Below are 27,419 nucleotides of genomic sequence, written 5' to 3' on the forward strand. Positions count from 1 at the left end.
CTATTAAGCTAATGAATGAGAGTAATGATGGTGACCAGCAGCTAGAAGAACATTCTGGGTCCACAGACACAGAAATGTTTGAAATAGAGCAACAGAGTATTGTAACTGAGGAGCAAACTGAAGTTGCTTCAGATGAACAGCAACATGATAGTTTAGATGATCTTGTTGAAACTGTGTCAATATGTTCTTTCATTCATCACATGCGCTGTGTTGTGCATACGCTACAGCTGGCTATAAGAGACAGTCTGCAAGAAGGACATGCTGCTGCACTGATTGGCAAGGTGAGAAAATTGGCTACTGTTGCCAGAACCCCTAAAGTTGACTCAATTTTGAAGAGACGTGCTGGAAAACGGGCAATTATTGATCAAGCCACACGATGGGGCAGTACTTACTTAATGATTCAGCGCTTGGTTGAACTGAAAACCTTTCTTGTAGACATGGCTAACCCTCAACTGACGCTAAATGAAAGTCAGTGGAATCAGGTGACTGAGCTGGAAAAATTGCTAGAGCACCCATTTACAGTGACTAAAAAATTACAAGCAGAGGACTTAACTCCAGGTATTTTCTTAAAGGAGTGGAAGAACCTGATGTTTCGCCTGTCCCAAAGAGGAGGGTTAATTGCAAGTGGCATTGCTACATCAATGAAACGGAGAGAGGAGCTACCATTACAAAATAACATTCTTTTGGCAGCTGTTTATGTAGACCAATGCATCGGATTCTTCTAGATGATCAACAGCTAAGTAAAGGAAAAGAAGCTCTGTTTGAAATAGCAGTAAGGATGAAAGGGTTGCAGAACAGTCAGGAGGAACAAGAAGAATTTGGTCGTCCTGCCACATCTTCACCCTCATCATCAACTGATGAAGAATTTAATTTCGAAAAATATTTGGATCACAAGGACCGTGCAAAGCGTTCCCGCATAGAAGAAGAGTCATCCCCATCAAGGAACACAGCCAGTACATTTCATCAGAATTTTTCATGTGCACTAAAAGAAATTGAGAAATTTGACCGTTCATCAAAAATAACAGTGCAACAAGCGATTCCTCTGTATCCTGACATTGTCAGAGATGTTGCCCGAGTGGTTAATGCTTTGCCACCAACACAAGTTAGTGTAGAGAGGTTGTTCTCTGCTCTCAAAATAATTAGATCAGATTTGAGGGCATCCATGAAGGAGGATCTGACAGAGGCAATACTTTTTCTGAGGACAAATTTATAGATTTCTTCTTATTAACTGCATAAAAGTGTTTATTGTTTATTGCATATTTACTTACAGTTTAGAAAAGTTTATAGAAGTTATTTGCTATATTCTAATTGTATTCTAATAAATGTAGTTTTTGCTCTAAGTGGTCTGATTACTTATATGATGGTGAGAAACTGAATAAGCACGATGTTTAATATTTTTCAACAGTAAATTTGTTATGAATTGGCCATTTATGAAGGAGCCGGAGCCTGATAAAATCCAGGAGTCGGAGTCGCAACTGTGGCTTACCGACTCCACAGCCCTGTCGCCATATTTTGAGAGCGATTAACTTTTCCATATTTCGGCTGAAAGTCATGTTATGGTTTGTTTTTAGCTGGAAGATTTGACATTTTTATTGGTACCATTTTCAGGCACAGGACATTTTGTGATCTTTCTATTCCAATTTTTGAGAGACAAAATGAGCAAAACCCAGCAATTCAGGGATTTTTTTTTTTTTTTGTCATTCCTCATGTGGTAAAATTGATAAGGCAATTTTGCATGACTTTATTCTGAGAGCTATAACTTTTTTTTTTTTTCCCCACTGGAGTTGTATGGTGGCTTGTTTTTTTTGCGGGACAATGTCGTTTTCAGAGAACATTTTTATTTACATTAGTCTTTTTGATCGGGTCTTATCCCACTTTTTCTTCTGCATTGTGATTAAAAAGCATAATTTCCCCCCCCCCCCCTTTCTTTTTTTTAAATATATGTATAGTGTTCACTGAAGGGGTTAGCTAGTTAGTTTTATGGGGGCGGGTTGTTGTGTACACAATGATACCAGACGTGCACTTTGTTTTCAACATAAAAATACTTGGGTAGTATATAAAGATATACTGTAGATATGATATATAATTTTTTTTTTTTTTTTTAAACCTTGTATACATAGTCCCATTATGGGACTTTCACTTTCAGCACTTTGATTGCAGTTATACAGTGCGCTGCACTGACACAAGTTAGTTAGATCATGCACTGCGCCTGCCTTCTAAATGCTACGAGCATTTCTCCTGGCGGTGAATGCCAAGTGTCATCTGTGCAATCAGCTGAACACCCAGCGATGATTGCGTACACACGATCGCCATGATGTTCCCTGTACGTCATAGGACGGGAAGCACTTCCCAGCCATCATGTACTGGAAATGAAAATGTAAAGTTTGAAAACTGCAAAGTTTTCAAATGTTTTGTCAAATTTTTGAAGTTTTCATAAATCGACCAAAATTTAGCACTAATATGAAATGCCACATGTCCTAAGTGATACATTGAAGCATTCTAGAGATATTATCACATATTGTCGCTGGTCATAGATAACAAGGTCTGCCTGATCAGGGAGGTTGACAGGCTTGGGGATCAAAGGGTTAAATTAGATTTAGGTAATGAATTGATTGTAACATTTGTCAAGGGTTACACAATACAGTATCTAGGATTTTGTTCAATAAACAGGTATTCAGTTGGTATTGGGAAAAACAGTATTTGTACTTTGTGGAATGCTTGTTAAATACATAACTTTTGTAATGGTTTCCCACACAGCATTTTTTAGAGAAAAAAAATCTGAATTTTTTTGAACCAAGGCCAAATGTGGATTTTCCTGTATGTTTCCCATTTTTTTTAATTTACTTATGCATTTGGCTCAAAAAAACTGCATTGGTGTTTTGTGAAGAAACTGTGTGAAACTTCCATTAGAAAAATGCTTGAAGATGTAACAAAATTGCACATATTTGTATAGATCCAGACAGAAGAACGAGGATATGTACTGCGGCAAAGAGCAGGAAAAGAAATTCCAGTTTCTAACGAAAAGGTATTTTACATTAGTATCCACTTTCTCGTCAAGTACGTAATACAGTGCTAAAAGTAGATGATACTGATACACGTATAATTCGGGACATACCGTGTAACAAGTCTTGCTTTTACAGTTGAGTGGTTCCCACAAAAGATTTATCAGTTTATCTCTGTTGGGGCCAGTAAATGTCTGTGTTTGGCACAGGAATATTTCCTTGTTCAAATGAGACGTGCAAGATATGCTAAAGGAACGGACATCATCCAAAGAATTTTTGAATGCATGCAGTTTTTGGGTTTCATTGAAAATGTTTTACCATTAGGCTTCTACAGCCTATATGTCACAGTATTGTAAATAGCACATTGCAGAATAAGTTAGCTATGTAATTCAATTGACATCTGGGTTATCTACCACCTTTTTTAGAACTTTTTATTTTCCTTTTAAACAAATTTTGGTTTTCAAAGTCTGCTTCTTCCGTTTTTATAGTGCTAATTTCCATTAACTCTAGATTGTTATAAAGAGTGATCAGATGGATTGCAGTGTCACTCCTTGCCGTGAAAATTAACGTAATCCCCAAAAAACAATTTGCCTTGATTTCCAGCCCTGCCACAAAATGACATGCTTTCATAATTTCAGTGAATTTACTAGCTCAGTAGAAAGTGTTATAGATAGTGATGAACAATTCTTCCATCATAATGGGGCACCATGCCACAAGGAATTAAGGAATTAGTGAGAACTGAATGACTTGGTGAACAAAACAGTGAATCATTTGGGTACATGGGAAGGAAGCTCAACCCCCCCCCCCCCCCCCCACGATCTCAATCCTATAGAGAACCTGTGGTTATTCCTCAAAAGGTAGGTCCAGATTTGGCTGATATCCTACTTGCTGGGTCAAATTGTAGCGGTTTTGAAAAATAAGAGATGACCGTACTATAAATGTTTAGTCTCTGCATAAACTTATTCAAAAGTTTAAGAACTTAGGAGGATAGTTGTAAGGGTATGTGCACACATTCAGTATTTTGCAGCAGAAAACTCTGTTGTAAATGCTTGCATAAAATACACTTGCTTTTGCTGTATTTTTTTTCTCTCCAATACTTTCAAATGGGTGAAAAACATTGAAAGAATTGACTTTCTGAATTGAAACTGCTTCAGATCTGCAAAGAAAAAAGTAGCTACATATACATGATATTTACAAAATCTCATTCACTTTGCTGGTACAGTAAAAAGCTGGGTTTTTCCTCAGCAAAACCACTTGTGCAACAGAAACTTCTAACTAAAATATCAAAAAACAATATGGCGGCAAAGTTTGTGAAGGTAAAAATTTGTCAGTCTAGAAACTTTTAGCCACACTGGTGTTAGTCACAGTTTCCCTATAGAAGCGGCTCTAAAATCTGAACTTGGCCACCGTCATTGTCTACCTTGTTTAGTCCAGAGATATAACGTGAAAGTGAGTGGAATAAAGATGGACTTTCCAAAGTTTTTTTTTTTTTTTTAATCATACGTTGATCGCTCCCCTTTTTATTCGTTTAGAATAACCATTCAGACCCATGGCGCTCTTTAGACCCCCTTGAGCTGGGTGAGGAAAAACCTTTTAAAAAAGGTAAAAACTTTTTTTTATATTTTTCATTCTCTGCTTGCTGCTTTGAAATTTATACATGAACTGTTATCTTTTTGCTTTTAGGCAAGCACTATAGAATTCCTCCAGGTTTCGTAGATGATTTATTCAGGAACAAGAAGAAAAGGAGAGTAACTTCCAAGCTGCAAGACTTCATGAAGTGGTTCACCTCTTGTGAGTATAATTTTACATGCTGGCTAGAATGTCACAGAAGCGAATGTCTGAAGGTGTCTTAAAATCCGCAAGAACTTAAGTAGACTAAATACCAACAATTATAAATAGTACGACACCATGTAATATAAATACACTAATGATGATGACAAAAATCTTTAACCCCTTTCTGCCATCTGACGTACTATCCGTCTATGTGACCTGGGACTTAATTCCCATGGACGAGATAGTACGTCATAGCGATCAGCGGCCCTCGCGATGTGAGCGCCGCCGATCGCGGCTGGGTGTCAGCTGATTATCATTGCTGACACACGACACATTAACCCCCGGCACACTGCATTCAAACATGATCGCAGTGTACCGGGGGCATAGGGAAAAATTATGCAGGGAGAGGGCTCCCTGCGTGCTTTCCTGGACCCTCGAAATGATAGCGCTGTTCCGAGGGCCTCCTTCCCTGCAGGCCCCCGGATCCAAGATGCCCGCGAGGTCCTTTGGTTTCCTGTAGGGAGGCGGCTTCCTCAGTGCCTGCTGAGAGAGCCTCCAGCAGTGCCTGACACACTGCTGTGCAAGGTGTCAGATCAGCGATCTGACACTTTATTATATTGTCCCACACTGGGACAATATAATAAAAGTAAAAAAAAGAAAATCATATGTAGAAATAATTTTTAAAAAAATGCTAAACGAATAAAAAAAAAATTCCCTAATTCTTTTTTTCTAAATAAAAAATCAATAAAAATACACATTTAGTATCGCCGCGTCCATAACGACCCGCCCTATAAATCTGTCCTACTAGTTAACCCCTTTAGTGAACCCCTTCAGAAAAAAAAGGAAAAACAAATGCTTTATCATGCCGCCGAACAAAAAGTGCAATAACACGCGATCAAAAAAGATGTATATAAATATAAATAAACATGGTACGCTGAAAACGTCATCTTGTCCCGCAAAAAATGAGCCGCCATACAACGTCATCAGTGAAAAAATAAGTTATAGCTCGCAGAATAAAGCGAAGCAAAAAATTATTTTTTAAATAAAAATATAAAATTGTTTTTATTGTATAAAAGCACCAAAACACAAAAGATATAAATGAGGTATTGCTGTAATCGTACTGACCCGAAGAATAAAAACCACTTTATCAATTTTACCACATGTGGAACGGTGTAAACGCCCCCCCCCCCCCCCTTCCAGAAGAAATTCATGAAATGCTGTTTTGTTTTTTTATTCTGCGTCCCAAAAATCGCAATAAAAAGCAATCAAAAAATGTCACGTGCCCGAAAATGGTACCAATAAAAACGTCAACTAGTCGTGCAAAAAATAAGACCTCACATGACTGGGTCATAATATGGAAAAATTATAGCTCTCAAAATGTGGTGATGCAAAAACTATTTTTACAATAAAAAGTGTCTTTTAGTGTATGACAGCTGCCAAACATAAAAACCTGCTATAAATAGTAAATCAAACCCCCCTTTATCACCCCCTTAGTTAGTTTTTTTTTTTTTATTATTATTTTTCTCTATTTCCATTTTCCCATTAGGGCTAAGGTCAGGGCTGAGATTAGGGTTAGGGGTGTGTTGAGGTTAGGGTTGGAGTTAGAATGTGGGGGTTTCCACTGTTTAGGCACATCAGGGGCTCTCCAAACGCAACATGACACCCGCAGACCATTCCATCAAAGTCTGCATTCCAAAACGTCACTACTTACCTTCCGAGCCCCAACGTGTGCCCATGCAGTAGTTTTCTCCCACATATGGAGTATCAGCGTACTCAGGACAAATTGCACAATAACTTTTGGGGTCCTGTTACCCTTGGGAAAATAAAAATTGGAGGTGAAAAGATCATTTTTGTGGAAGATGTACTTTACCGTCCATGTGCCCCGGCAGAATTTGACCATGGGCGGTATAGTACGTCATAGTGATCGGCCGCACACACTGGTGGTGTGTGGCCAGGTGTCAGCTGATTCTCACAGCTGACACCGGCACGAAGTGCCACAAACTGTTTATACACACAGATTGGACACCCATTACAGGTAGCGTATGGCTTCAGGGGTATGGTTTACAGAGCAAGAGGAACGTTTTATATTCAATCCAGTAAAATAGTCAATGTTTCTAAAAATATACAATATAATACAAAATGGGAGCAAAACAATACGATATTGCTTTTTATTTTATGTAATTGTAACAAAAGAAATTTACTAAGCCTAATCACAGAAATGGCTTAGGGTGCGGTCCCATGATCCGTAATTGTTTCAGGCTTTCACGCTTTTGAATTTCTGCATGAATCTCGCACCTCAGATCACTTGCGTATTTCCTTGTGTTTTTGAACTCGTAACTTTTTTTTCTCTTTGGTGTGTTATTAGATTTACAAAGATTATAGATATGGTGTAGATTCCTGATGCACACATTATATGTATGGGGGACTTTAATCCAGTTATCGATAGAATTAGACTGGATAGAGAGACTTCTGGAGGGACCTACTCTTTACCCTCATCTCCCTCTTCACTGGCGCTGTTTATGGAGGAGAGTGGTTGGTTGGATCTGTGGAAGATGCGCCACCCCGGGGTAAAGGAATATACCTGTCACTCGTCTACTAAATGTACACTATCCCGTATAGACTATATATTTGGTTCCAGTAGCTTAGCGATGTGGGTAGTTGACATAGAATATGGTAACAAAGGAACTTCAGATCATAGCCCGATTATACTTAGACTTAATTTTGGCCAATCAAAACACAATACTTTTTGGAAACTAAATCGATTTTGGCTGAAATTGATAGATTCTAATGACAGAACTATAGACCTATTAGATTTTCATCTCGTCTCACCCTGAACCCCAGGATACTAATCTGTTTAGGGATGCCCTTAAGGCGTATTTGAGAGGATGTTTGTCCTCTACGATCTTATATTAACCCCTTCATGACCCAGCCTATTTTGACCCTAATGACCTGGCCATTTTTTGCAATTCTGACCAGTGTCACTTTATAAGGTAATAACTCTGGAACGCTTCAACGCATCCTAGCGATTCTGAGATTGTTTTTGTGACATATTGGGCTTCATGTTAGTGGTAAATTTAGGTCGATAATTTTTGCGTTTATTTGTGAAAAAAAAACACGGAAATTTGGCAAAAATTTAGAAAATTTTGCAGGGTGGATTTGATTTAAATCTAACTGATTTAAATCACGATTTAAATCACTAGTCAGTAAGGCTTGAGTTAAATCAGTGATTTAAATCAAAGTTTCTACCTAAACTAGTTCTTGCTACTTTAACATGCAAGTAGATGAAGATTTTTAGAATCACTTTTTATATTACTTTTTTCTCCCCAGTTTAATGGGTTAATCATTCATATTTGGACACCACTGTTCTGTTGTACTTAGGAAGGAGAAAAATAATCCTGAACTTAATAACAATTTAAATAGATTTATTCAACTGAAACAATAACAACATTACAGCATAAGTTATTTGCTTAAACAAACATCCATGTTTGTTAACTAATTTGGCTAAACAAAATATATATATATATATATATATATATATATATATATATATATATATAATTTAAGAAACTTAGACTGTCAGCCCAGCCGACACATGAAAAACGTAAATACTACTGTCCCTGCTGTCCTCTGTAGCTCACTTGTCGTCATCTTCATCATCATCTTCTTCTTTGTTCCTATTCATAATCTGGAAAAGAAAAACAAGCTTTCCTGCTTTATTGGGTCCCAACCGATTTCTCAATTTAGAATGAATGAGTCGAAAGGAAGAGAATATTCTTTCAACGCCTGCAGAAGAAGCTACTGCTGTTAAAAGTGAAATCATTACTTGAACAGTCTCTAAATCCAAGCGCTTAAGTGACTTCCACCAGTTTACTGGTGTGACCTTCCTTAAAATATCTTCAGCAAACATATATTTCTTGAATGGTTCCCCCTTAGCTCTGAAGTTTATTATAGTTGGCATTAAAGATGGATGATTGCTGGATACCCATGTCATAGCTAACTCCTCTTCCTCAGCACTTAGGTTTTGACCCTGATATTGGATATTGACAATATTTGCCAAAAAATGAGCTGGAGTCAGTGCTTGTCCCATTCGTTTGTTTACTGCTTGTAATTTAATTCTGTCCATGTGTAGTTCTGTTTTTAAGTGTTCACTCAGTTCCTTCCAAATTTCAACAGCATCCGCAATAAAACAGCTATTTTTCTGTATTTTGTTTAAAGCTTGAGAGATGGGTTTCAGGAAGCTCAGCATATGTTCAACATTTCTCTTAAGCCCAATGTTGAGGATTTTGGCCGTGACAGTGCCATCTATTTTATCTCGATTTTCTTCACAAAGTGTCATCAGAATAGGCCAGTTTTTGATATACTGCTCAAAACAGTCCACCACAGAGTTCCATCTAACATCTTGTGGGAGCGTCAGCTTGGTTCCACCCATCCTTTTCAGAGCTGCTGCAGCAAAATGATTATTACGGAAGTATTTAGCAATTTCAACAACATTAGCCTTTATTTCTGGAACACTTAAGTCTTTGGCTAAGAGGTGCAGCAAATGAGCACTGCAACCATATGTTATTAGCAGCTTTGTATTCCCTCCCTGCTCTTCTAAATCTCTTCTCATCTTGGATACGTTTGCAGCATTGTCAGTGACCAAACTGCGTACTAGACATTTGAATTTTTGTTCACATGTCGTTATAGCTTTTACTGCCACTTCTTGTAAGTATTCTGCTGTGTGTGCATTTCCTGACGTATCAGTTGTTCGTGCAAGGAAGACTTTACCTTCTTCTGTTGTTATACAAGCACATACAATAGGATCATTGTGGACATTACTCCACCCATCAATACTTAGGTTAACAATTTTACCCTCCAGAGCTGTTGCACATTGCTCCATTTCTCTGTCATACACTTGATCCAGCAGTTTCCCTGCAACATCAGCTCTGCTGGGTGGACTGTATCCTGGTCTCAGTGACTGAACCATATTAATGAAATGTGGGTTCTCAGTCAGACGGAAAGAAGAGTTCGTTGCATAAATAAACTGGGCAATTTTTTCATCAATCAACTCTTTTTCTAATCTGCTAGTTCTTATCACAAACCTATCTATGGTGGTTCCAGGAGGTAAAGGTTTTTTCTTCCTTTTGGGTGATGGTGATATGTGGGTGTCTGATGATGCTGCTGCTGCTGCTAATGAAGCACTATCCTGGATGGATAACTCTGAAACTGTAGAATAGGATGATGGTGATCTTGGAGGTGGATAGTTTCCAGAATCCATGAATTGCAATAAAAAAAAAAAAGAAAGTCAATGCTGTTATTTTATTGTTTATACAATTTCTGCTTATTGTACACAACACATCACTGCCCCTGCCCCAAAAGGAATATTTGTTTTTCTTCATAACTGTACCAAATGACAGTAACATGCAGTAATAAGAAATATAATTTTTCTCACACATGACAGTTCAGTCTTTAGAAATAGGATTCAATAAAAATGTTTACCAACCTGAAGATCCTGCCTGTTCAGAAGTGTTTCTTTGGTCATCTTCATCACCGCACTTCTCATGATGTTGCCTCATTCGCGCCACCAGGCCTTGCATCTCTTTGTTGCATCGTTTGCATTTTGCACGCATGCCTGCCTTACCGATAGGCGAAGGAGCTTCATTAAAATATTCCCAAACTGGGTCTCTTTTACGGCCTGCTGCCATTATAAGGAAAGAATGTAATAAACCTCAGATCGTACACACAAACAGATCCAGACTTGTCTGTCTGTGGCTATGCTGCAGTATTGTGGTCAAAGTTTCACTTTCATTTTCTTGTCTGCTTGCCCTTCCTCCTCCTCACACTTAGATTCACATTCTTCTTGTGTTGTGCAGATCTATTCCACTCCAAACAATCAGAAACATATTGTCTAACTTCTTGGACTTGGCACTGAAGGGGTTGATTCTGTATTCATAGGTTTGTAGAACAATAGGATTAAGGTCTTTTTCTCAACTCTGTTCATGTTGTAACATTTTTGCCGTGAAGAAGAGGCTGGGACCTCTGCGGAGTCAAATTCAGTTTTGAGAACTGCGTAAGTAAAGCGAGCGTCTGTGATAATATAGGAGAGAAACTGCCCACTAATCCTACAGAAACCTCTGGAAGAGCATGGCATTGTGAATGTTACACATATACAGCCTTTATTCTACTGAGTTAAACAACTCCGCTTTATCTCATGATGGAAGAACCTTTGGATGGTAAAATATTTTCCTCAAAAAGCAGTTTATTGAAAAAAATCCGATTTAAATCAAAAAAATCCGTTTTTTTTTTTGTTTTTTTTAAAAAAAAACATTGATTTTTATCCACCCTGAAATTTTGCAATTTTCACATTTTTAATTTTTATTCTGTTAAACCAGAGAGTTATGTGACACAAAATAGTTAATAAATAACCTTTCCCACATGTCTACTTTACATCAGCACAATTTTGGAAACAAAATGTATTTTTGTTAGAAAGTTATAAGGGTTAAAAGTTGACTAGCGATTTCTCATTTTTATAACAAAATTTACAAAACCATTTTTTTTAGGGACCACCTCACATTTGAAGTCACTTTGAAGGGTCTATATGGCAGAAATGACACCATTCTAATAACTGCACCCCTCAAGCTACTCAAAACTACAAGATGATTATTAACCCTTCAGGTTCTTCACAGGAACTAAAGCAACGTGGAAGGAAAAAATGGACATTTTAAATTTTCCAACAAAAAATTTCTTTTAGCATCAATTTTTTCATTTTCACATGGGTAGCAGGATAAAATGGATCCTAAAATTTGTTGGGCAATTTCTCCTGAGTACACTGATACCTCATATGTGGTTTGGGTGCACGGCAGGGCCCTGAAGAGAAGGAGCACCATTTGACTTTTTGAATGGAAAATTTAGCTCCAATCGTTAGCGGACACCATGTCGCGCTTGGAGAGCCCCTGTGTACCTAAACATTGGAGCTCCCCCTCAAGTGACCCCATTTTTGAAACTAGACCCCCCCCCCCCCAGGAACTTATCTAGAAGTGTTGTGGGCACTTTGAACCCCCAAGTGCTTCACAGAAATTATAACGCAGAGCCGTGAAAATAAATTTTTTAGCCCCCAATTTTTTATTTTCCTAAGGTTAACAGGAGAAATTAGACCCCCAAAGTTATTGTGCAATTTTTCCTGAGTTCGCTGATACCCCATATGTGGGGGTAAACCACTGTTTGGGCACATGTCGGGGCTCGGAATGGAGGGAGCATTGTTTGACTTTTTGAACGCAAAATTGGCTGGAATAAATCGTGGCGCCATGTCGCGTTCGGAGACCCCGTGATGTGCCTAAACAGTCGAAACACCTCAGTTCTAACTCCAACTCTAACCCTAATCATAACCCTAACCACAACACACCCCTAACCACAAGCTCAACCCTAATCCCAACCCTAACCCACCCCTAATCCTAACCCTAAAAAATTACCCCTAACCCTAATTCCATCCCTAACCCTAATGGAAAAATAAAAATATTTTATTATTTGTGCCTACCTATGGAGCTGATAAACGGGGGTGTATTTACTTTTTTTTCATTTTGATCACTGTGAGAGTTTATCACAGTGATCAAAATGAAAAATGAATGGACAGCCGGCAAATTCATGGGCGCCGCCATCTTGGAAAATGGCAGGCGCACCATTTTCCCAAGATGGCGGCTCTCATGATCCGGGGACGGTGGGACCCCGGGAGCCACAGCAGGACATCGGAGGTACCGAGGTGGGGGGGAGCAGATGATGATGATGATGACGGCGGCGATCGATCGCCGCTGTCCATCGGTGGCGGGGGCCGATCGCCCCAGCCAGTCGGTGGTGGTGGTGGTGGGAGGGGGGTCGGGTCTCGGTGTCTAACCATGTCCGATGCTATTGCAGCATCGTCCATGGCTGGATTGTAATATTTCACCAAATTTCATTGGTGGAGTATTACAAATCGCTCTGATTGGCTGTTAAAAGTGAAATGTATAGAAAATATCAAGATATTCTGGCACCACTAATTCTAAAAGTATTTCAAGGGATCTTGATGGGGGACTGCTTACCTGACTCCTTTTATGAAGCAAATATTGTCATTCTGAAGAAAGAAGGGAAAGACCCCCTTGATTGTGGATCTTATCGCCCCCATATCACTGGTAAATGTAGATTATAAAATTTTCACTAAGTTTCTGGCCACTAGATTAAACTCAGTAATATTAGATCTTACTGTATACACCCGGACCAGACTGGCTTTATGCCCGGTAAGAGCACCTCTGTAGATATCAGGAGGGTCCCAGTCAGTGATTCAATATAGCTCCCTGGTACAGGATAATAATTGGGCCCTGGTGTCGCTGGATGCAGCTAAAGCCTTTGTTTCCCTTGAATGGCCATTCTTGTTTGCATGTTTACAAAGATATGGCTTTGGTGCTAAATTCCAAAAATGGATTGGTGTAATATACGCAAAACCTAAAACTCGTATAGCTATAAATAACCCCATATCAGAATCCTTTTCTCTTTCTATGGGAACGCGCCAGGGTTGCCCTCTCTCCCCGGCCCTCTTCGCCCTCACTATAGAAGCACTAGCAATACCTATGAGGGCCTCTCCGAATATTAGAGGTATAAAAATAGCAGACAGTCTAGATACTATTAGTTTACACACTGACGACATGGTGGTGTTTATGGATAAAACGGACGAGACGTTGCCACATGTGAATACTACCATAGATAAATTTGGTAAATACTCCAGCCAATATATTAATTGGAACAAGTCCGCTCTCTTGCCCCTCTCTCATGGCCCTGTGACCCATCTTACCTCTCTGTCCCCTTTGCCCGTAGTGTCTCACTTTAAATATTTAGGAATTAATATATCTAAAAGCAGTGATCTTGACTTACAGCTTAATATCTTCCCATTACTGGAACTGGTCAAACTCAAATTCGCCTCATGGAGTAAACTTCACCTATCTGTTGCTGGCTGTATTCAGTTAATTAAAATGATTCTACTTCCCAAACTTAGTTACTCCCTCCAGCATAGTGCGGTGCTGGTTCCTAAATTTATCTTCACTAATCTGAACTCCCTGACCACGTCTTTTATATGGGGGAAATCTAGACCCAAACTTAAATTATCCACTCCACAGAGGTCTAAGCGCATGGGGGGAGCGCGGCACTGCCGGATTTTTAATTATATTATCTGGCAGGACAAATTAAAGCTTTGAGTAAGTGGATGCCGGAAAATAATCTACCAAACTCGGAACATCATCTCATTCATGCTGCAGAAATTAACTGTCCATTAGGTTTTTTAGAAACAGATAAACTTAATGCCCCCCGATTGTTACCTCTACTCCATTTAGCGAGGTCTGTCTGGAGACAGATCAAAAAAGTGATCCGCTTTGAGGCCATCATTTCTGAAATGCCACTATGGAACAATAGTTATTTTCCGGTGCTGTTGAACCACCCGTCCGCTGGCTTTTGGATCTCACATGGTGTTTCTTTAATAAAAGACCTATATGAAGGTAATATCCTTATGTATTTTGAACAAATCCAACTTAAATATAATGTCCCTAGATCCCAATTCTTCCGTTATCTTCAACTCAGATCAGCTGTCTTTTCGCATTTATGGTATTCAAGTACGACCCAAGCTATCTCATCTCTCCCTTTAATAAGAATCCTTAAATCCCAAGGCCCTCAGGACCTTATCTCTACTCTTTACACGTACATGTTGTCGGCAGGAACTGACTCTGCTATAAAGACAAATAGGGGGAAATGGGAGGGCCTCATTCCTGATGCTCAGGCTGAGGATTGGGAGGAGATTCTTGAATCTCCATCTATCAATAATAGAATGACCCAATTATATATCTTACACCAGTCATATCTAACTCCATCGCGACTTTTCAGGATGGGTCGTCTCCAATCCTCGGAATGTTTGAGGTGTCATACAATGGAAGCAAACTTTGTACATATGGTGTGGGGATGCCCCATTGTCCTTTTATACTGGTCTGAAGTAACATCACTGCTAACATGCTTAGTGCAAATTCCTGTTCCTCTTAGTCCATCAGTTTATTTGGGGTGCTACATGAGGAGAATTGGGGACACTATGTTAGGATTTTTCTATGCAAAACACTTTTCTTGGCTTGGAAGGTGCTGGCGTTACGTTGGATGGGAGGGTCAAGCCCCTCTCTGAGCCTGGATTGACCTGTTAAGTAAACTCTGTCATCCCATATGAGCGAACACTTTATTAAAACAGGGGCTGTATGGGGAAATTTGATGAAATCTGGGATAGATGGAATTCCTCTCATCTCACTATATCTGGGAGTGGAGGCTCGGTACCACCGTGACTGATAGGCTGAGTTCACACGTTGCATTTTTTTCGTGTTTCCGCTGCGGTTTTAACCGCTCGATTTTGCCGCGAAAAATAAGCATTCCATGCATTCCTATGGGATTCTGCAATGCTGTGCTAATGCTGCGGGTTTTACCGCGACGCAATCGCTTTGCGGTAAAAAACGCAGCATGCTCATTAATTTTGCGTAATCGCGGCGATCCCGCACCCATAGGAATGCATTGTTCTGCTTACTTTCCGCATGTGGCTGTGCCCACCATGCGAAAAGTAAGCAGAACATTTTCGGATGGTACCCACGGTCCGGAGGAGAGGAGACTGTCCTCCGGGCTCTGGCTATCATATCCCTGTAAAAAATAGAATTTAAAATAACAAATATTGTTATTCTTACCTTCCGACGTCCCGCACAGCCTTCCCGCCTCTCTCCACGCTCTCGTTCCCAGTAATCCTTTGCGAAAATGCCCGCGATGGCATCCGTTCTCGCGGGATCGCGAAGTCTCGCGGTCATTCACACGACGTCATCGAGACGTCGCGATCCCGCGAGAACGTACGTCATCGCGGGCATTTTCGCAAAGGATTACTGGGAACGGCTGCGCGGGACGTCGGAAGGTAAGAATAACACCATTTTTTATTTTTTTTTTACATTTTATCTTTTACTACTGATGCTGCATAGGTGGCCTCAGTAGTAAAAATTTGGTCACACTTGTCAAACATTGTGTTTGACGAGTGTGACCAACCTGTCAATCAGTTCTCCAAGCGATGCTACAGATCGCTTGGAAAACGCTAGCATTTTGCAAGCTAATTACGCTTGCAAAATGCTAGTTTTTCTGCGGGAAAATCGCGGGAATTTAAAATGCGATTTTCCCGCGGAATGGAATTCTCGCGGTAATTTCCGCGAGAGTTCCAGTACATGTGAACTTAGCCTTATAGTTGAAATCTATCGATGAATATATGGCATCACATAATTTTTTTTTTTAATATTATATAATGTACTAGGCAGCGTGTTAGGTTGTAGTTTAATTAGATTGGTAGTGCTTCTGTGATATGTACTTTCAAGGATATAGAGCTTGACAATGCTTCTGTTCACCGTTTTAATAATTCATTATCAAAGCAATAACTCATAGACCTGTGAAACTAAATTCTATAAACAATTTAATGTGTGTAATGCTATTCACTTACAATTATTTTGGCAAAATGCATGTGTATTATTTTGGTGTATGCATAAATGCACATGTGGTTTCTCTTTCTTGGTTAATAAACGAATTAAAAAAAAAAGATGGGGTAGATGGATATCTGAGATATATAATTAGTGCCTTGTGTGTGTAGTTTACTGTACATAGATTTACGTAATACATGACAAAATAAAATGTTGTGGGGTCCCCCCTCCTATTTTTGATGGCCATCCAAAGAAATGCAGACAGCTGCAGGCTTGTATTATCAGGCTGGGAAGTTCCATGGTTATTATTCCCTTCCCAGCTTAAAAAAACAAGCCTGCAGCCACCCCAGAATTGCTCTGCACTTCCCTATTGCAGATTTGATTTGTCAAAAATCCCAGCTTGCATCAAGCCCTGGAGTTAGTAATAAAAAGGTGTTTATCAGACTCCATCGTTACTAACCTGGGAATAAAAACAAAACAAAAAAAAAAACTTTAGGCTGGTTTCACATAGCGTTTTTTTGTGCAGAGCATTGTGCGCGTCATGCGCTCCTATGTTTAACATGTCATGCGCATGGTCTAGCGTTTGCGCGCGTTCGTATGCTTTTTCGTAGGCATGCGGTTTTTATAAAGGTGTGCGCCTAGGCGCGCCAGACACGTTCCTTTTTTGGGTTCGTCCAACGGCGTAAAAAAGCTTGCGCACGGAATGCGACAAAATAATGCATTACAGTCTATGGGAATGCAGGCTTGCGCACGGGCATGCGCACGCCTGCGTTACAAAACGCAGGCGTTTTAAGAGTTAACATGGCTAGAAACTGGTTAAAACGCATGATGCGGGGGGTTTGCATGCGTTTCTATTGCGCACGAAGCGCTGCGCTTAAAAAAGCTAATGTGAAAGTAGCCTTATTTGAATAAAAACTCTTCCCACACTATTTCCTTCGTTCACTAATTTATTGAAGAGAAAAAATCAAATGCAGATCCTCAGTAATCCACCGAATCCCAAGTAGTCCAGAAAAGGTAACCTGAAAGACCTAAAAAGACCGAAATAAACACCAGAGACAGTTCCTCGTTCACCAACTAATTGTCCAAAATGTTGCCCTTGCAGATCCAATATAGTCCACTTTTCCTGGAGCTGTCTCCGGCATCTGTGACAACAACAATCATCAGAGCCGCTGGGTCTCACTGACTGTAGCGGGAGCCAGCGACGATGATGAACGTTATCACTACCTGGCGCTCTATTCAGTCGCCAGAGCAAGAATTGAGGAACGTGGACTACATCGGACCTGCATGGCAACATTTTGGGTAATAAATTTGTAAACGAGGGACTGTTTCTTGCCTTCAGTATCCTTTTCTGGACTATTTCGTTTTCGGTGGATTACTGCTGTACTGTGATTTTTTTATTTTTTTTTGTTTTTTTAAATGGTAAACGAGGCATTGCGTGGGGGGGGGGGGGGGGAGTCTTAATAATAATAATTTTTATTTCTATAGCGCCGACATTTTCTACAGCACTTTACATTTCAGTGGGGACTTGTACAGACGGTAGACATTACAGCATAACAATAATCACACAGATCTTAACAGATACCAAGAGAAATGAGGGCCCTGCTTGCAAGCTTACAATCTATGAGGAAATAGGTAGACCCCAAAGGTGGGTGGTAGCAATTACCCTGATTGTTTGGATCAGCCATAATGTTGAGTGTGTAACAGTACAGACACAGAGGGCTGATAGGTGCATAAAGCATGTGGGAACATGATGCGGGGAACCTGGTTATGGTAAAACTTTTGACTGTGCCACACAGGGATAGTTAGGTTAATGTGTTGAGGCCTGGTACCACCAGCGGGTGCCTTATTGGAACCCATTAATTGGGTATTCCAATATGGCGGTCGGCGTACTTCCGGTGCGGCGTGGTGGATTCTGGGATTCGGGGACATCCAGATGGAAGTGGATGACAGACAGTTCAAGGCAATTATATGTATAGATTGGGCTAAACCAGGCTAAAAACACCTGTGTAAATGCACTTAAAGCATGTGGGTTTTGTAACCCCTTACTGCCATGTGACGTACAGTCATGGCCAAAAGTTTTGAGAATGACACAACTATTAATTTTTACAAAGTCTACTGCTTCATTTTTTCTAATGGCAATTTGCATATACTCCAGAATGTTATAAAGAGTGATCAGCTTAACAGCAATTACTTGCAAAGTCTATATTTGCCTAGAAAATGAACTTTATCCCCCAAAACACATTTCAACATCATTGCAGCCCTGCCTTAAAAGGACCAGCTAACATCATTTCAGTGATTGCTCCATTAACACAGGTGTGGGTGTTGATGAGGACAGGGCTGGAGATCAATCTGTCATGATTAAGTAAGAATGACACCACTGGACACTTTAAAAGGAGGCTGGTGCTTGGCATCATTGTTTCTCTTCTGTTAACCATGGTTATCTCTAAAGAAACACGTGCAGTCATCATTGCACTGCACAAAAATGGCCTAACAGGGAAGAGTATCGCAGCTAGAAAGATTGCACCTCAGTCAACAATCTATCGCATCATCAAGAACTTCAAGGAGAGAGGTTCCCTTGTTGCCAAAAAGGCTCCAGGGCGCCCAAGAAAGACCAGCAAGCGCCAGGACCGTCTCTTAAAAGTGTTTCAGCTGCGAGATTGGGCTACCAGCAGTGCAGAGCTTGCTCAGGAATGGCAGCAGGCAGGTGTGAGTGCATCTGCACGCACTGTGAGGTGGAGACTCTTGGAGCAAGGCCTGGTCTCAAGGAGGGCAGCAAAGAAGCCACTTCCCTCCAGGAAAAACATCATGGACAGACTGATATTCTGCAAGAGGTACAGGGAGTGGACTGCTGAGGACTGGGGTATAGTCATTTTCTCTGATGAATCCCCTTTTCGATTGTTTGGGACATCTGGAAAACGGCTTATTCGGAGAAGACCAGGTGAGCGCTACCACCAGTCTTGTCTCATGCCAACTGTCAAGCATCCTGAAACCATTCATGTGTGGGGTTGCTTCTCAGCCAAGGGAATGGGCTCTCTGTCTTGCCTAAAAACACAGCCATGAATAAAGAATGGTACCAGAATGTCCTCCAAGAGCAACTTCTCCCAACCGTCCAAGAGCAGTTTGGCGATCAACAATGCCTTTTTCAACATGATGGAGCACCTTGCCATAAAGCAAAGGTGATAACTAAATGGCTCAGGGAACAAAACAGAGATTTTGGGACCATGGCCTGGAAACTCCCCAGATCTTAATCCCATTGAGAACTTGTGGTCAATCATCAAGAGACGGGTGGACAAACAAAAACCTTCAAATTCAGACAAAATAAAAGCATTGATTTTGCAAGAATGGACTGCTATCAGTCAGGATTTGATCCAGAAGTTGATTGAGAGCATGCCAGGGAGAATTGCTGAGGTCCTGAAGAAGAAGGGTCAACACTGCAAATATTGACTTGCTGCATTAACTCATTCTAACTGTCAATATAACCTTTTGCTACTCATAATATGATTGCAATTATATTTCTGTATGTGATAAAAACATCTGACAAACACACATAAAAACCAGAGGGCAGCAGATCATGTGAAAATATAATATTTGTGTCATTCTCAAAACTTTTGGCCATGACTGTACTATCCCGTCCATGTGCCCTGGGACTTAATTCCCAGGGACGGGATAGTACGTGTCAGCGATCAGTGGCACCCACGTGGTGAGCGCCGCCTATCGCGGCCGGGTGTCAGCTGATTATCACAGCTGACACCTGGCACAATGTGTCGGGGGTGGTCATGGACCGCCCCCGACACGTTAGCTCCTTGCACACCGCGATCAAACACGATGCGCAGGCAAGGAGGAAGCCTGTGTAGTGCCTGTGACAGATCGCTGATCTGTCACAGTGATGTGACAGATCAGCGATCTGTCACAGGACAGTGATGTCCCACTTGGGACAATGTAATAAATTTGAAAAAGTGTAAAAATAAAGCGCTAAATAAATTAAAAGAAAAAAAAAAAATATTCCCTAATTCATTTCTTGGAAATAGAAGTAAGAAAACAATAAAAGTACACATAATTGGTATCGCCACGTCCGTAACGTCCAGCCCTATAAAACTGTCCCATTAGTTAATCCCTTTAGCGAACCCCTTAAAAAATAAAAAAACAAAGCAAAAAATGATTTATCATACCGCTGAACAAAAAGTGCAATAACGCGCGATCAAAAAGACGCATATAAATATCCATGGTACCGCTGAAAACGTCATCTTGTCCCGCAAAAAATCGAGCCGCCACACAGCATCATCAGCAAAAAAATAAAAAAGTTATAGCTCGCAGAATAAAGCGATGCAAAAATAATTATTTTTTATATAAAATTGTTTTCATTGCATAAAAGCGCCAAAACATAAAAAAAACCACTTAAATGAGGTATTGCTGTAACCGTACTAACCTGAAGAATAAAACCGCTTTATCAATTTTACCGTAGGCGGAACGGTGTAGACGCACCCCCCAAAAGAAATTCAGGAAACGCTGGTTTTTGTTCATTCTGCGTTCCAAAAATCGGAATAAAAAGCGATCAAAAAATGTCACATGCCCGAAAATGATACCAATAAAAACGTCAACTCGTCCCGCAAAAAATAAGACCTCACATGACTCGGTGGGTAAAAATATGGAAACATTATAGATCTCAATATGTGGTGATGCAAAAACTATTTTTACAATAAAAAGCGTCTTTTAGCGTATGACAGCTGCCAAAAATAAAAACCGCTATAAATAGTAAATCAAACCCCCCGTTATCACCCCCTTAGTTAGGGAAAAATAATAAAATTAAAAGAAAATGCCGTATTTTTCGCTTTATAAGACGCACCTGATTATAAGACGCACCCCCAAATGTGGTGAAGGAATAGAGAATTTTTTAATAAATGGGGTCCGTCTTATAATGCCAGTGTCCCTCTAACAAATCATATAGGGTATATGTCCCTCATAGCCCCCCCACCCTAAAATTAGCCCCCTTAATCTGGATATGGCCACCTTATATTGAATATAGCCCCCTTGTGCTGGCACACGGGCCCCCTGTGGCTGGCACACATCACCCTGTGGCTGGCACACATCACCCTGTGGCTGGCACACATCACCCTGTGGCTGGCACACATCACCCTGTGGCTGGCACACTGGCCCCCCTGTGGCTGGCACACTGGCCCCCCTGTGGCTGGCACACTGGCCCCCCTGTGGCTGGCACACTGGCCCCCCTGTGGCTGGCACACTGGCCCCCCTGTGGCTGGCACACTGGCCCCCCTGTGGCTGGCACACTGGCCCCCCTGTGGCTGGCACACTGGCCCCCCTGTGGCTGGCACACATCACCCTGTGTTAGATATCGCCTCCATGCTGCTGCTTTTAGTAAAATAAACTCTTTCCTTACCTTCTCAGCGCTGTCCCTCCTCGTGTCTCCCTCAGTGTGGTTGAGCTCCTCCTCCACTTCCTGGTTCTCAGAGCCGGTCATGTGATCAGCACAGCAGAGTGCTGACGACAGCAGCAGCAGAGACACCGGGAGATCAGCGCTGGAGGAGGTAAGGAAAGAGTTTTTTTATTTTTACTATGGGCAGCAGCATGGGGGCGATATCTAACACAGGGGATCATGTGCGATCAAAGGAGGGCGCAGGCAGCTATAATATGCACCGCTCCCCCAGCCAGTCACCGTGGTGCGGTTTCAGCACCATGGTGATGGACAGCGGCAGTGCATATTATATGAGCGGGAGCAGGAGATCAAAGGCTCCCTTCGGCAGCTTTTACCAGCTCACAGCACCGCTCCAAAGCTGCCCCCACCTCCCCTGGACCCTGCAGTACATATATATATATATAAACCCCCTCCCCCGTATATTCGGATTATAAGACGCACCCCCTACTTTCTCCCAAAATTTTGGGGAACAAAAGTGCGTCTTATAAAGCGAAAAATACGGTATTTATTTCCATTTTTCCATTAGGGCTAGGGTTAGGGCTAGAGTTAGGGCTGAGATTAGAGTTAGGGGTGTGTTGGGGTTAGGGTTGGAGTTAGAATTGGGGGGTTTCCGCTGTTTGGGCACATCAGGTGCTCTCCAAATGCACCGACTCCGACTCCACGACTCCGACTCCACAGCCCTGGTACTCAGGACAAATTGCAAAACAACTTTTGGGGTCCAATTTCTCCTGTTACCCTTAGGAAAATAACAAATTGGGGGCAAAAATATCATTTTTGTGGAAAAAAATGATTTTATTTTCACTCCCGGGCGTTATTAACTTCTGTGAAGCATTTGGGGGTTCAAAGTGCTCACCACACATCTAGATAAGTTCCGTGGGGGGTCTAGTTTCCAAAATGGGGTCACTTGTGGGGAGTTTCAATAGTTTAGGTACATCAGGGGCTCTCCAAAAGCAACATGACACCCGCAGACCATTCCATCAAAGTCTGCGTTCTAAAACGTCACTACTTCCCTTCCGAGCCCTGACGTGTGCCCATACAGTAGTTTTCTCCCACATATGGGGTATCGGCGTACTCAGGACAAATTGGACAACTTTTGGGGTCCAATTTCTCCTGGTACCCTTGGGAAAATAAAAAAATTGGTGACTAAAAGATCATGTTTGTGGAAAAAAATACGATTTTTTTATTTTCACGCCTGGGCGTTATAAACTTCTGTGAAGCACGGGGGGTTTCAAAGTGCTCACCACACATCTAGATAAGTTTCTTGGGGGGGGGGGGGGGGGGTCTAGTTTCCAAAATGGTGTCATTTGTTGGGGGTTTTCACTGTTTTGGTACGTCAGGGGCTTTCCAATTGCGACATGGTGTCCGATCTCAATTCCAGCCAAAAACGTCAAATGGCGCTGCTTCCCTTCCGAGATCTGCCATGCGCCCAAATAGTGGTTTACCCCCTCATGTGGGGTATCAGTGTACTCAGGACAAATTGCACAATAACTTTTAGGGTCCTGTTACCCTTGGAAAAATAAGAATTGAGAGTGAAAAGATCATTTTTGTGGAAAAAATGATTTTTTAATTGTACCGCTGTACGTTATAAACTTCTGTGAAGCCCTTGTGCGTTCAAAGTTCTCACCACATATCTAGAGAAGTTCCTTGGGGGGGTCTAGTTTCCAAAATGGGGTCACTTGTGGGGGGTTTCCACTGTTTAGGTACATCAGGGGCTCTCCAAACGTGACATGGCCGTCCGATCTGAATTCCAGCCAATTTTGCATTGAAAAAGTCAAACAACGCTCCTTCCCTTCTGAGCTCTGCCATGCGCCGAAACAGTGGTTTCCCCCCCACATATCAGGTATCAGCGTACTAAGGACGAACAGCACAATAGCTTTTGCAGTCCAACTTCTCCTGTTACCCTTGGTAAAATAAAAAAAAATTGAACCTGTAGTGTTTTTTTTTGTGAAAAAAAGTTAAATGTTCATTTTTTTTTTTTTTTAAATATTCAAAAAAATTCCTGTGACGCACCTGAAGGGTTAATAAACTTCTTGAATGTGGTTTTGAGCACCTTAAGGGGTGCAGTTTTTAGAATGGTGTCACTTTTGGGTATTTTCTATCATGCAGACCCCTCAAAGCGGCTTCAAATGTGATGTGGTCCGTAAAAATAAAATGGTGTTGCAAAAATGAGAAATCGCTGGTCAACTTTTAACCCTTATAACTTCCTAACAAAAAAAAATTTGGTTCCAAAATTGTGCTGATGTAAAGTAAACGTGTGGGAAATGTTAGTTAAGTTTTTTGTGTGCTATATCTCTGTGATTTAAGGGCATAAAAATTCAAAGTTGGAAAATTGCGAAATTTTAAAAATTTTCGCCAAATTTCCATTTTTTTTCACAAATGCAAGTTATTTGAATGAAATTTTACCACTAACATGAAGTACAATATGTCACGAGAAAACAATGTCAGAATCACCAGGATCCATGGAAGCGTTTCAGAGTTATTACCTCATAAAGGGACAGTAGTCAGAATTGTCAAAATTGGCCTGGTCATGAACGTGCAAACCACCCTTGGGGTTAAGGAGTTAAACTGCGGATTTACTGCATCTAATTCAAGTCTATGGGGATATTCTGCTCAGAAGACTGAGCGTTCATGCAAGAGAAATTGACATGCGGCTCAGAAACCTCCATTGCAAGTGAGTTTACATAGTGTAAAAAAGCAGTGAGCTTGGGATTTCAATTAATCCCATCCACTATGCTTGTACTGTAGAACGCAGTGTTTTGGACGAGGTGAAGTAGCGCGTCCATAATGCTAGTATTACTGATCGTGGGCACGTAGCCTAAGGCCTCTTTCACACTTCAGTTTTTTAGCATCAGTTCAAATCCGCCAAAAAGTCAGACAAGCGGATCCGTTCTCAAATGATGCGAACGGATGGCACAGGATCCGTTTTCAGACGGATCCTGAAAATGAGGAAATATAAAGGAACTGCTGGCCGGAGAGTGGCGAGAGAGTGAGAGAGATTTTGTCCGGCACCCAGAAAGAATTTCGGGTTAAATAAGTGTCTGGAGGATCCGCCACAGAAAAAAACGTTGCAAGCTCCGTTTTGAAATCTTTGAGGATGGTGACGGACAGCAACTTTTGGCGGATCCTCACAAGCAACGGACCACAATCCGCCATTAATGCAAGTCAATGGGGAAAAAAAACGGATCCTCAAAAGAAAATTGAGGATCCGTTTTTTTCAAAACCTGGCGGATTGTGACTGATTGTAAAAAACTGAAGTGTGAAAGAGGCCTTAGAGCTTAGCAGAGGGAAGCACTCCTGGTTTCGAAAATGGACACACAGCAAGCCATGTTTTCCCAGAGTGAAAAAGACCTAACAGCTTTTTATTAGCTCTAAGTTACGTCCACTTACCTCCCCTTGATGACCTCATGTGGGCAAGATTGTGGCATGTGCTGGGTCTGTTAGGCCTCTTTCACACATCCAGTTTTTGTAATCCGGCACGATGCGGCGAAATTTTTCATAACCGGATCCAGCACCGGATCCGGTTTTGTCCCATAAGATTTCATTGTCGCCGCATCGTGCCGGATGGTTATGCGTCGTGTCCGGTTGTTGCCGGACATGGCAAAAATTAGCCTTCCGGCATCTGCAAAAAACGTTCTCTGCAACGTTTTTTTATCAGCGCCGGATCGGCTTTTTCCACAGCGCATGCCCGGACTCTGTGAATGTTAACCCCACAAGTGCCCGGCGAGAGAGAGATCTCTCTCTGTCACCCGGACACTTGTGAGAGATCTCTCTCGCCGGGCACTTGTGGGGTTAACACTCAGTGTCTGGGTGAGAGAGAGAGATCTCTCTGTGGGGTTAACCCCACAAGTGCCCGGCAAGAGAGAGAGATTCTCTCGCCTGGACACTAAGTGTTAACCTCACATGTCTCTCTCTCTCCACCCCCCTCTCCTCTCCTACCCTCCCCTCACCTCCCTTTCAGCATCTGTCTCTCTCAGAAGCTGCCTCTGTCCACCTCCTCCTACGGCTCCTTTAAATCTTGTCCGAGCCGTATCAGACGCCGCACACACATCCGGTGTCACGGCTGCAGGCCGGATACGGCGGCCCGGCTTTTCGCCGCACGCCGCCGGACCCCACACACCGGATGTGTGAAAGTAGCCTTAGCATTTTATGAAATCTCCAACTTGCAGGATACCTTTGCCCCTTAAGGTTAGAAGCGGTAGATATTGACGTCATATTTTTTATCGTGATTTTACCTTTTCATAGAGACCTAATCGATGAGACCATTAAGTTGGAGGGATTCTAGTGGCCCTACAGTGATGTGAATTAATCCATCACGTCCTTCCTTTTCGCTATAATGCCAAAAATCTATATCCCGTAAATATCGAATTGGTACAAACACCCAATATTCTCATGTGGATAATGGAGACACACAGGCTGGAAATTTCTCCGCAAGATCCTTTTTAACCAAGGATGGTCCTTCCTTTGTGTAAACAAATGTCAGTTTTACTGTCCCACTCACAGCACAAACCTCCTGTTTTAATTACCTGTCCATGGCAGCAAGTCCCAACCTCAAAGGGAGCTTGGATTCTTAGCTCTTCCTATCTTTTAATTAGCTTTTCACACTTCCTAACTATAAATAATTTTCCCTCTTTCCCAGGTGTCCAATTTGGGGGGGGGGGGGGGGCGCATGTCCTCTTCCTGGAGATGTCTTATGGATCTTAACTCCTCTGACAGACAGGTCTCCTTTAAACTTATTCTTTATGTTTGCAGCCTGGCATGGGGCAGATCCTGTGATGTATAAAAGGAAAGGTCCAACTTTTACAGGTATGTTTCTACTTGTTTTTCCAGGTGTGCTAAGCATGGTATAAAGAAATGTGGCTCCTATAGAAAAGCCTGTCCTTGTTGCTATAGCAATTAGTCAGTGCAACCCTTTTTACAATGGAGATGGAAATCTATCTGTATATTTGTCTGGATGTAGAGAGCTGAATTTCTTTTGTGTGTTCTTTACACACAAACGATAAGATCAATCTCCACCAAATTTGGCACATAGACATTCAGGTTCTAAAGTTTTTAAAATGGATTTTGGCTCTCTAGGATCTACACTTATCAACATATTCACCCAAAAAATGTAAAACAAGTGTTCTGAAGATTTTCACCAAAAAAATTTAAACATGAAAGCAAATACGGTAATTTACAGCCAAATGATTGGACCAATATTCCTTAAATTTGAACATGGGTAAATCAGGCACTTTGGCATGTTTTACGTTGGCTTTCAGCTCTCTAGGATCCAAAGTTATCAATACTGATAGGGAATTTAGATTGTGAGCCCCATTGGGGACAGCGATGATGATGTGTGCAAACTGTAAAGTGCTGCAGAATGTTAGCGCTATATAAAAATAAAGATTATTATTAATAAAGATTATTAAATATTAATTTACAGCCAAATGACTAGACCAGTCTACCCTAAATGTGAGATGCATAACAGGAATTTTGGAAGGTTTTGCACAGAGGTTTAGCTTCCTGGAACCTACCTTTCTCAACATATTTGGGAAAAAAAACCCCAAATGTTAACTTTTTGGAACATCGCTAAAGAAAAGCAAAATTTTTGTCCATAACTCAGATATGTTGGATTCATAATTGGAACAATCAAGTTTTTAAAAACACATATACACAACAAACTTTTAGGTTGCTTTCACATTGCGTTCAAGTACCCGTTCGTTGACCGCATCAGCCCCCCGCAAAACGGCGTACACTCCAGAAAGT

At 41.3% G+C, this 27,419-nt stretch overlaps 1 protein-coding gene across 3 annotated transcripts in view; it reads left to right on the forward strand.

Annotated features, from left to right (window-relative positions):
- NCAPH2 (non-SMC condensin II complex subunit H2) overlaps positions 1 to 27,419 on the forward strand; it is a 193,614-nt gene that overhangs the window by 134,776 nt on the left and 31,419 nt on the right. For 2 of the 3 annotated variants that reach the window (XM_073579287.1, XM_073579285.1), the window contains 4 exons: positions 2,954 to 3,025; positions 4,535 to 4,604; positions 4,686 to 4,793; positions 26,427 to 26,480. In XM_073579287.1, the coding sequence (XP_073435388.1) occupies positions 2,954 to 3,025; positions 4,535 to 4,604; positions 4,686 to 4,793; positions 26,427 to 26,480 (304 nt within the window). The remainder of the gene's footprint in view (positions 1 to 2,953; positions 3,026 to 4,534; positions 4,605 to 4,685; positions 4,794 to 26,426; positions 26,481 to 27,419) is intronic. The other variant, XM_073579286.1, reaches the window with a different exon arrangement.

Source organism: Dendrobates tinctorius, unplaced genomic scaffold (assembly GCF_039654945.1).
Source record: "Dendrobates tinctorius isolate UK_male_01 unplaced genomic scaffold, ASM3965494v1 ptg000062l, whole genome shotgun sequence".
NCBI lineage: Eukaryota > Metazoa > Chordata > Amphibia > Anura > Dendrobatidae > Dendrobates > Dendrobates tinctorius.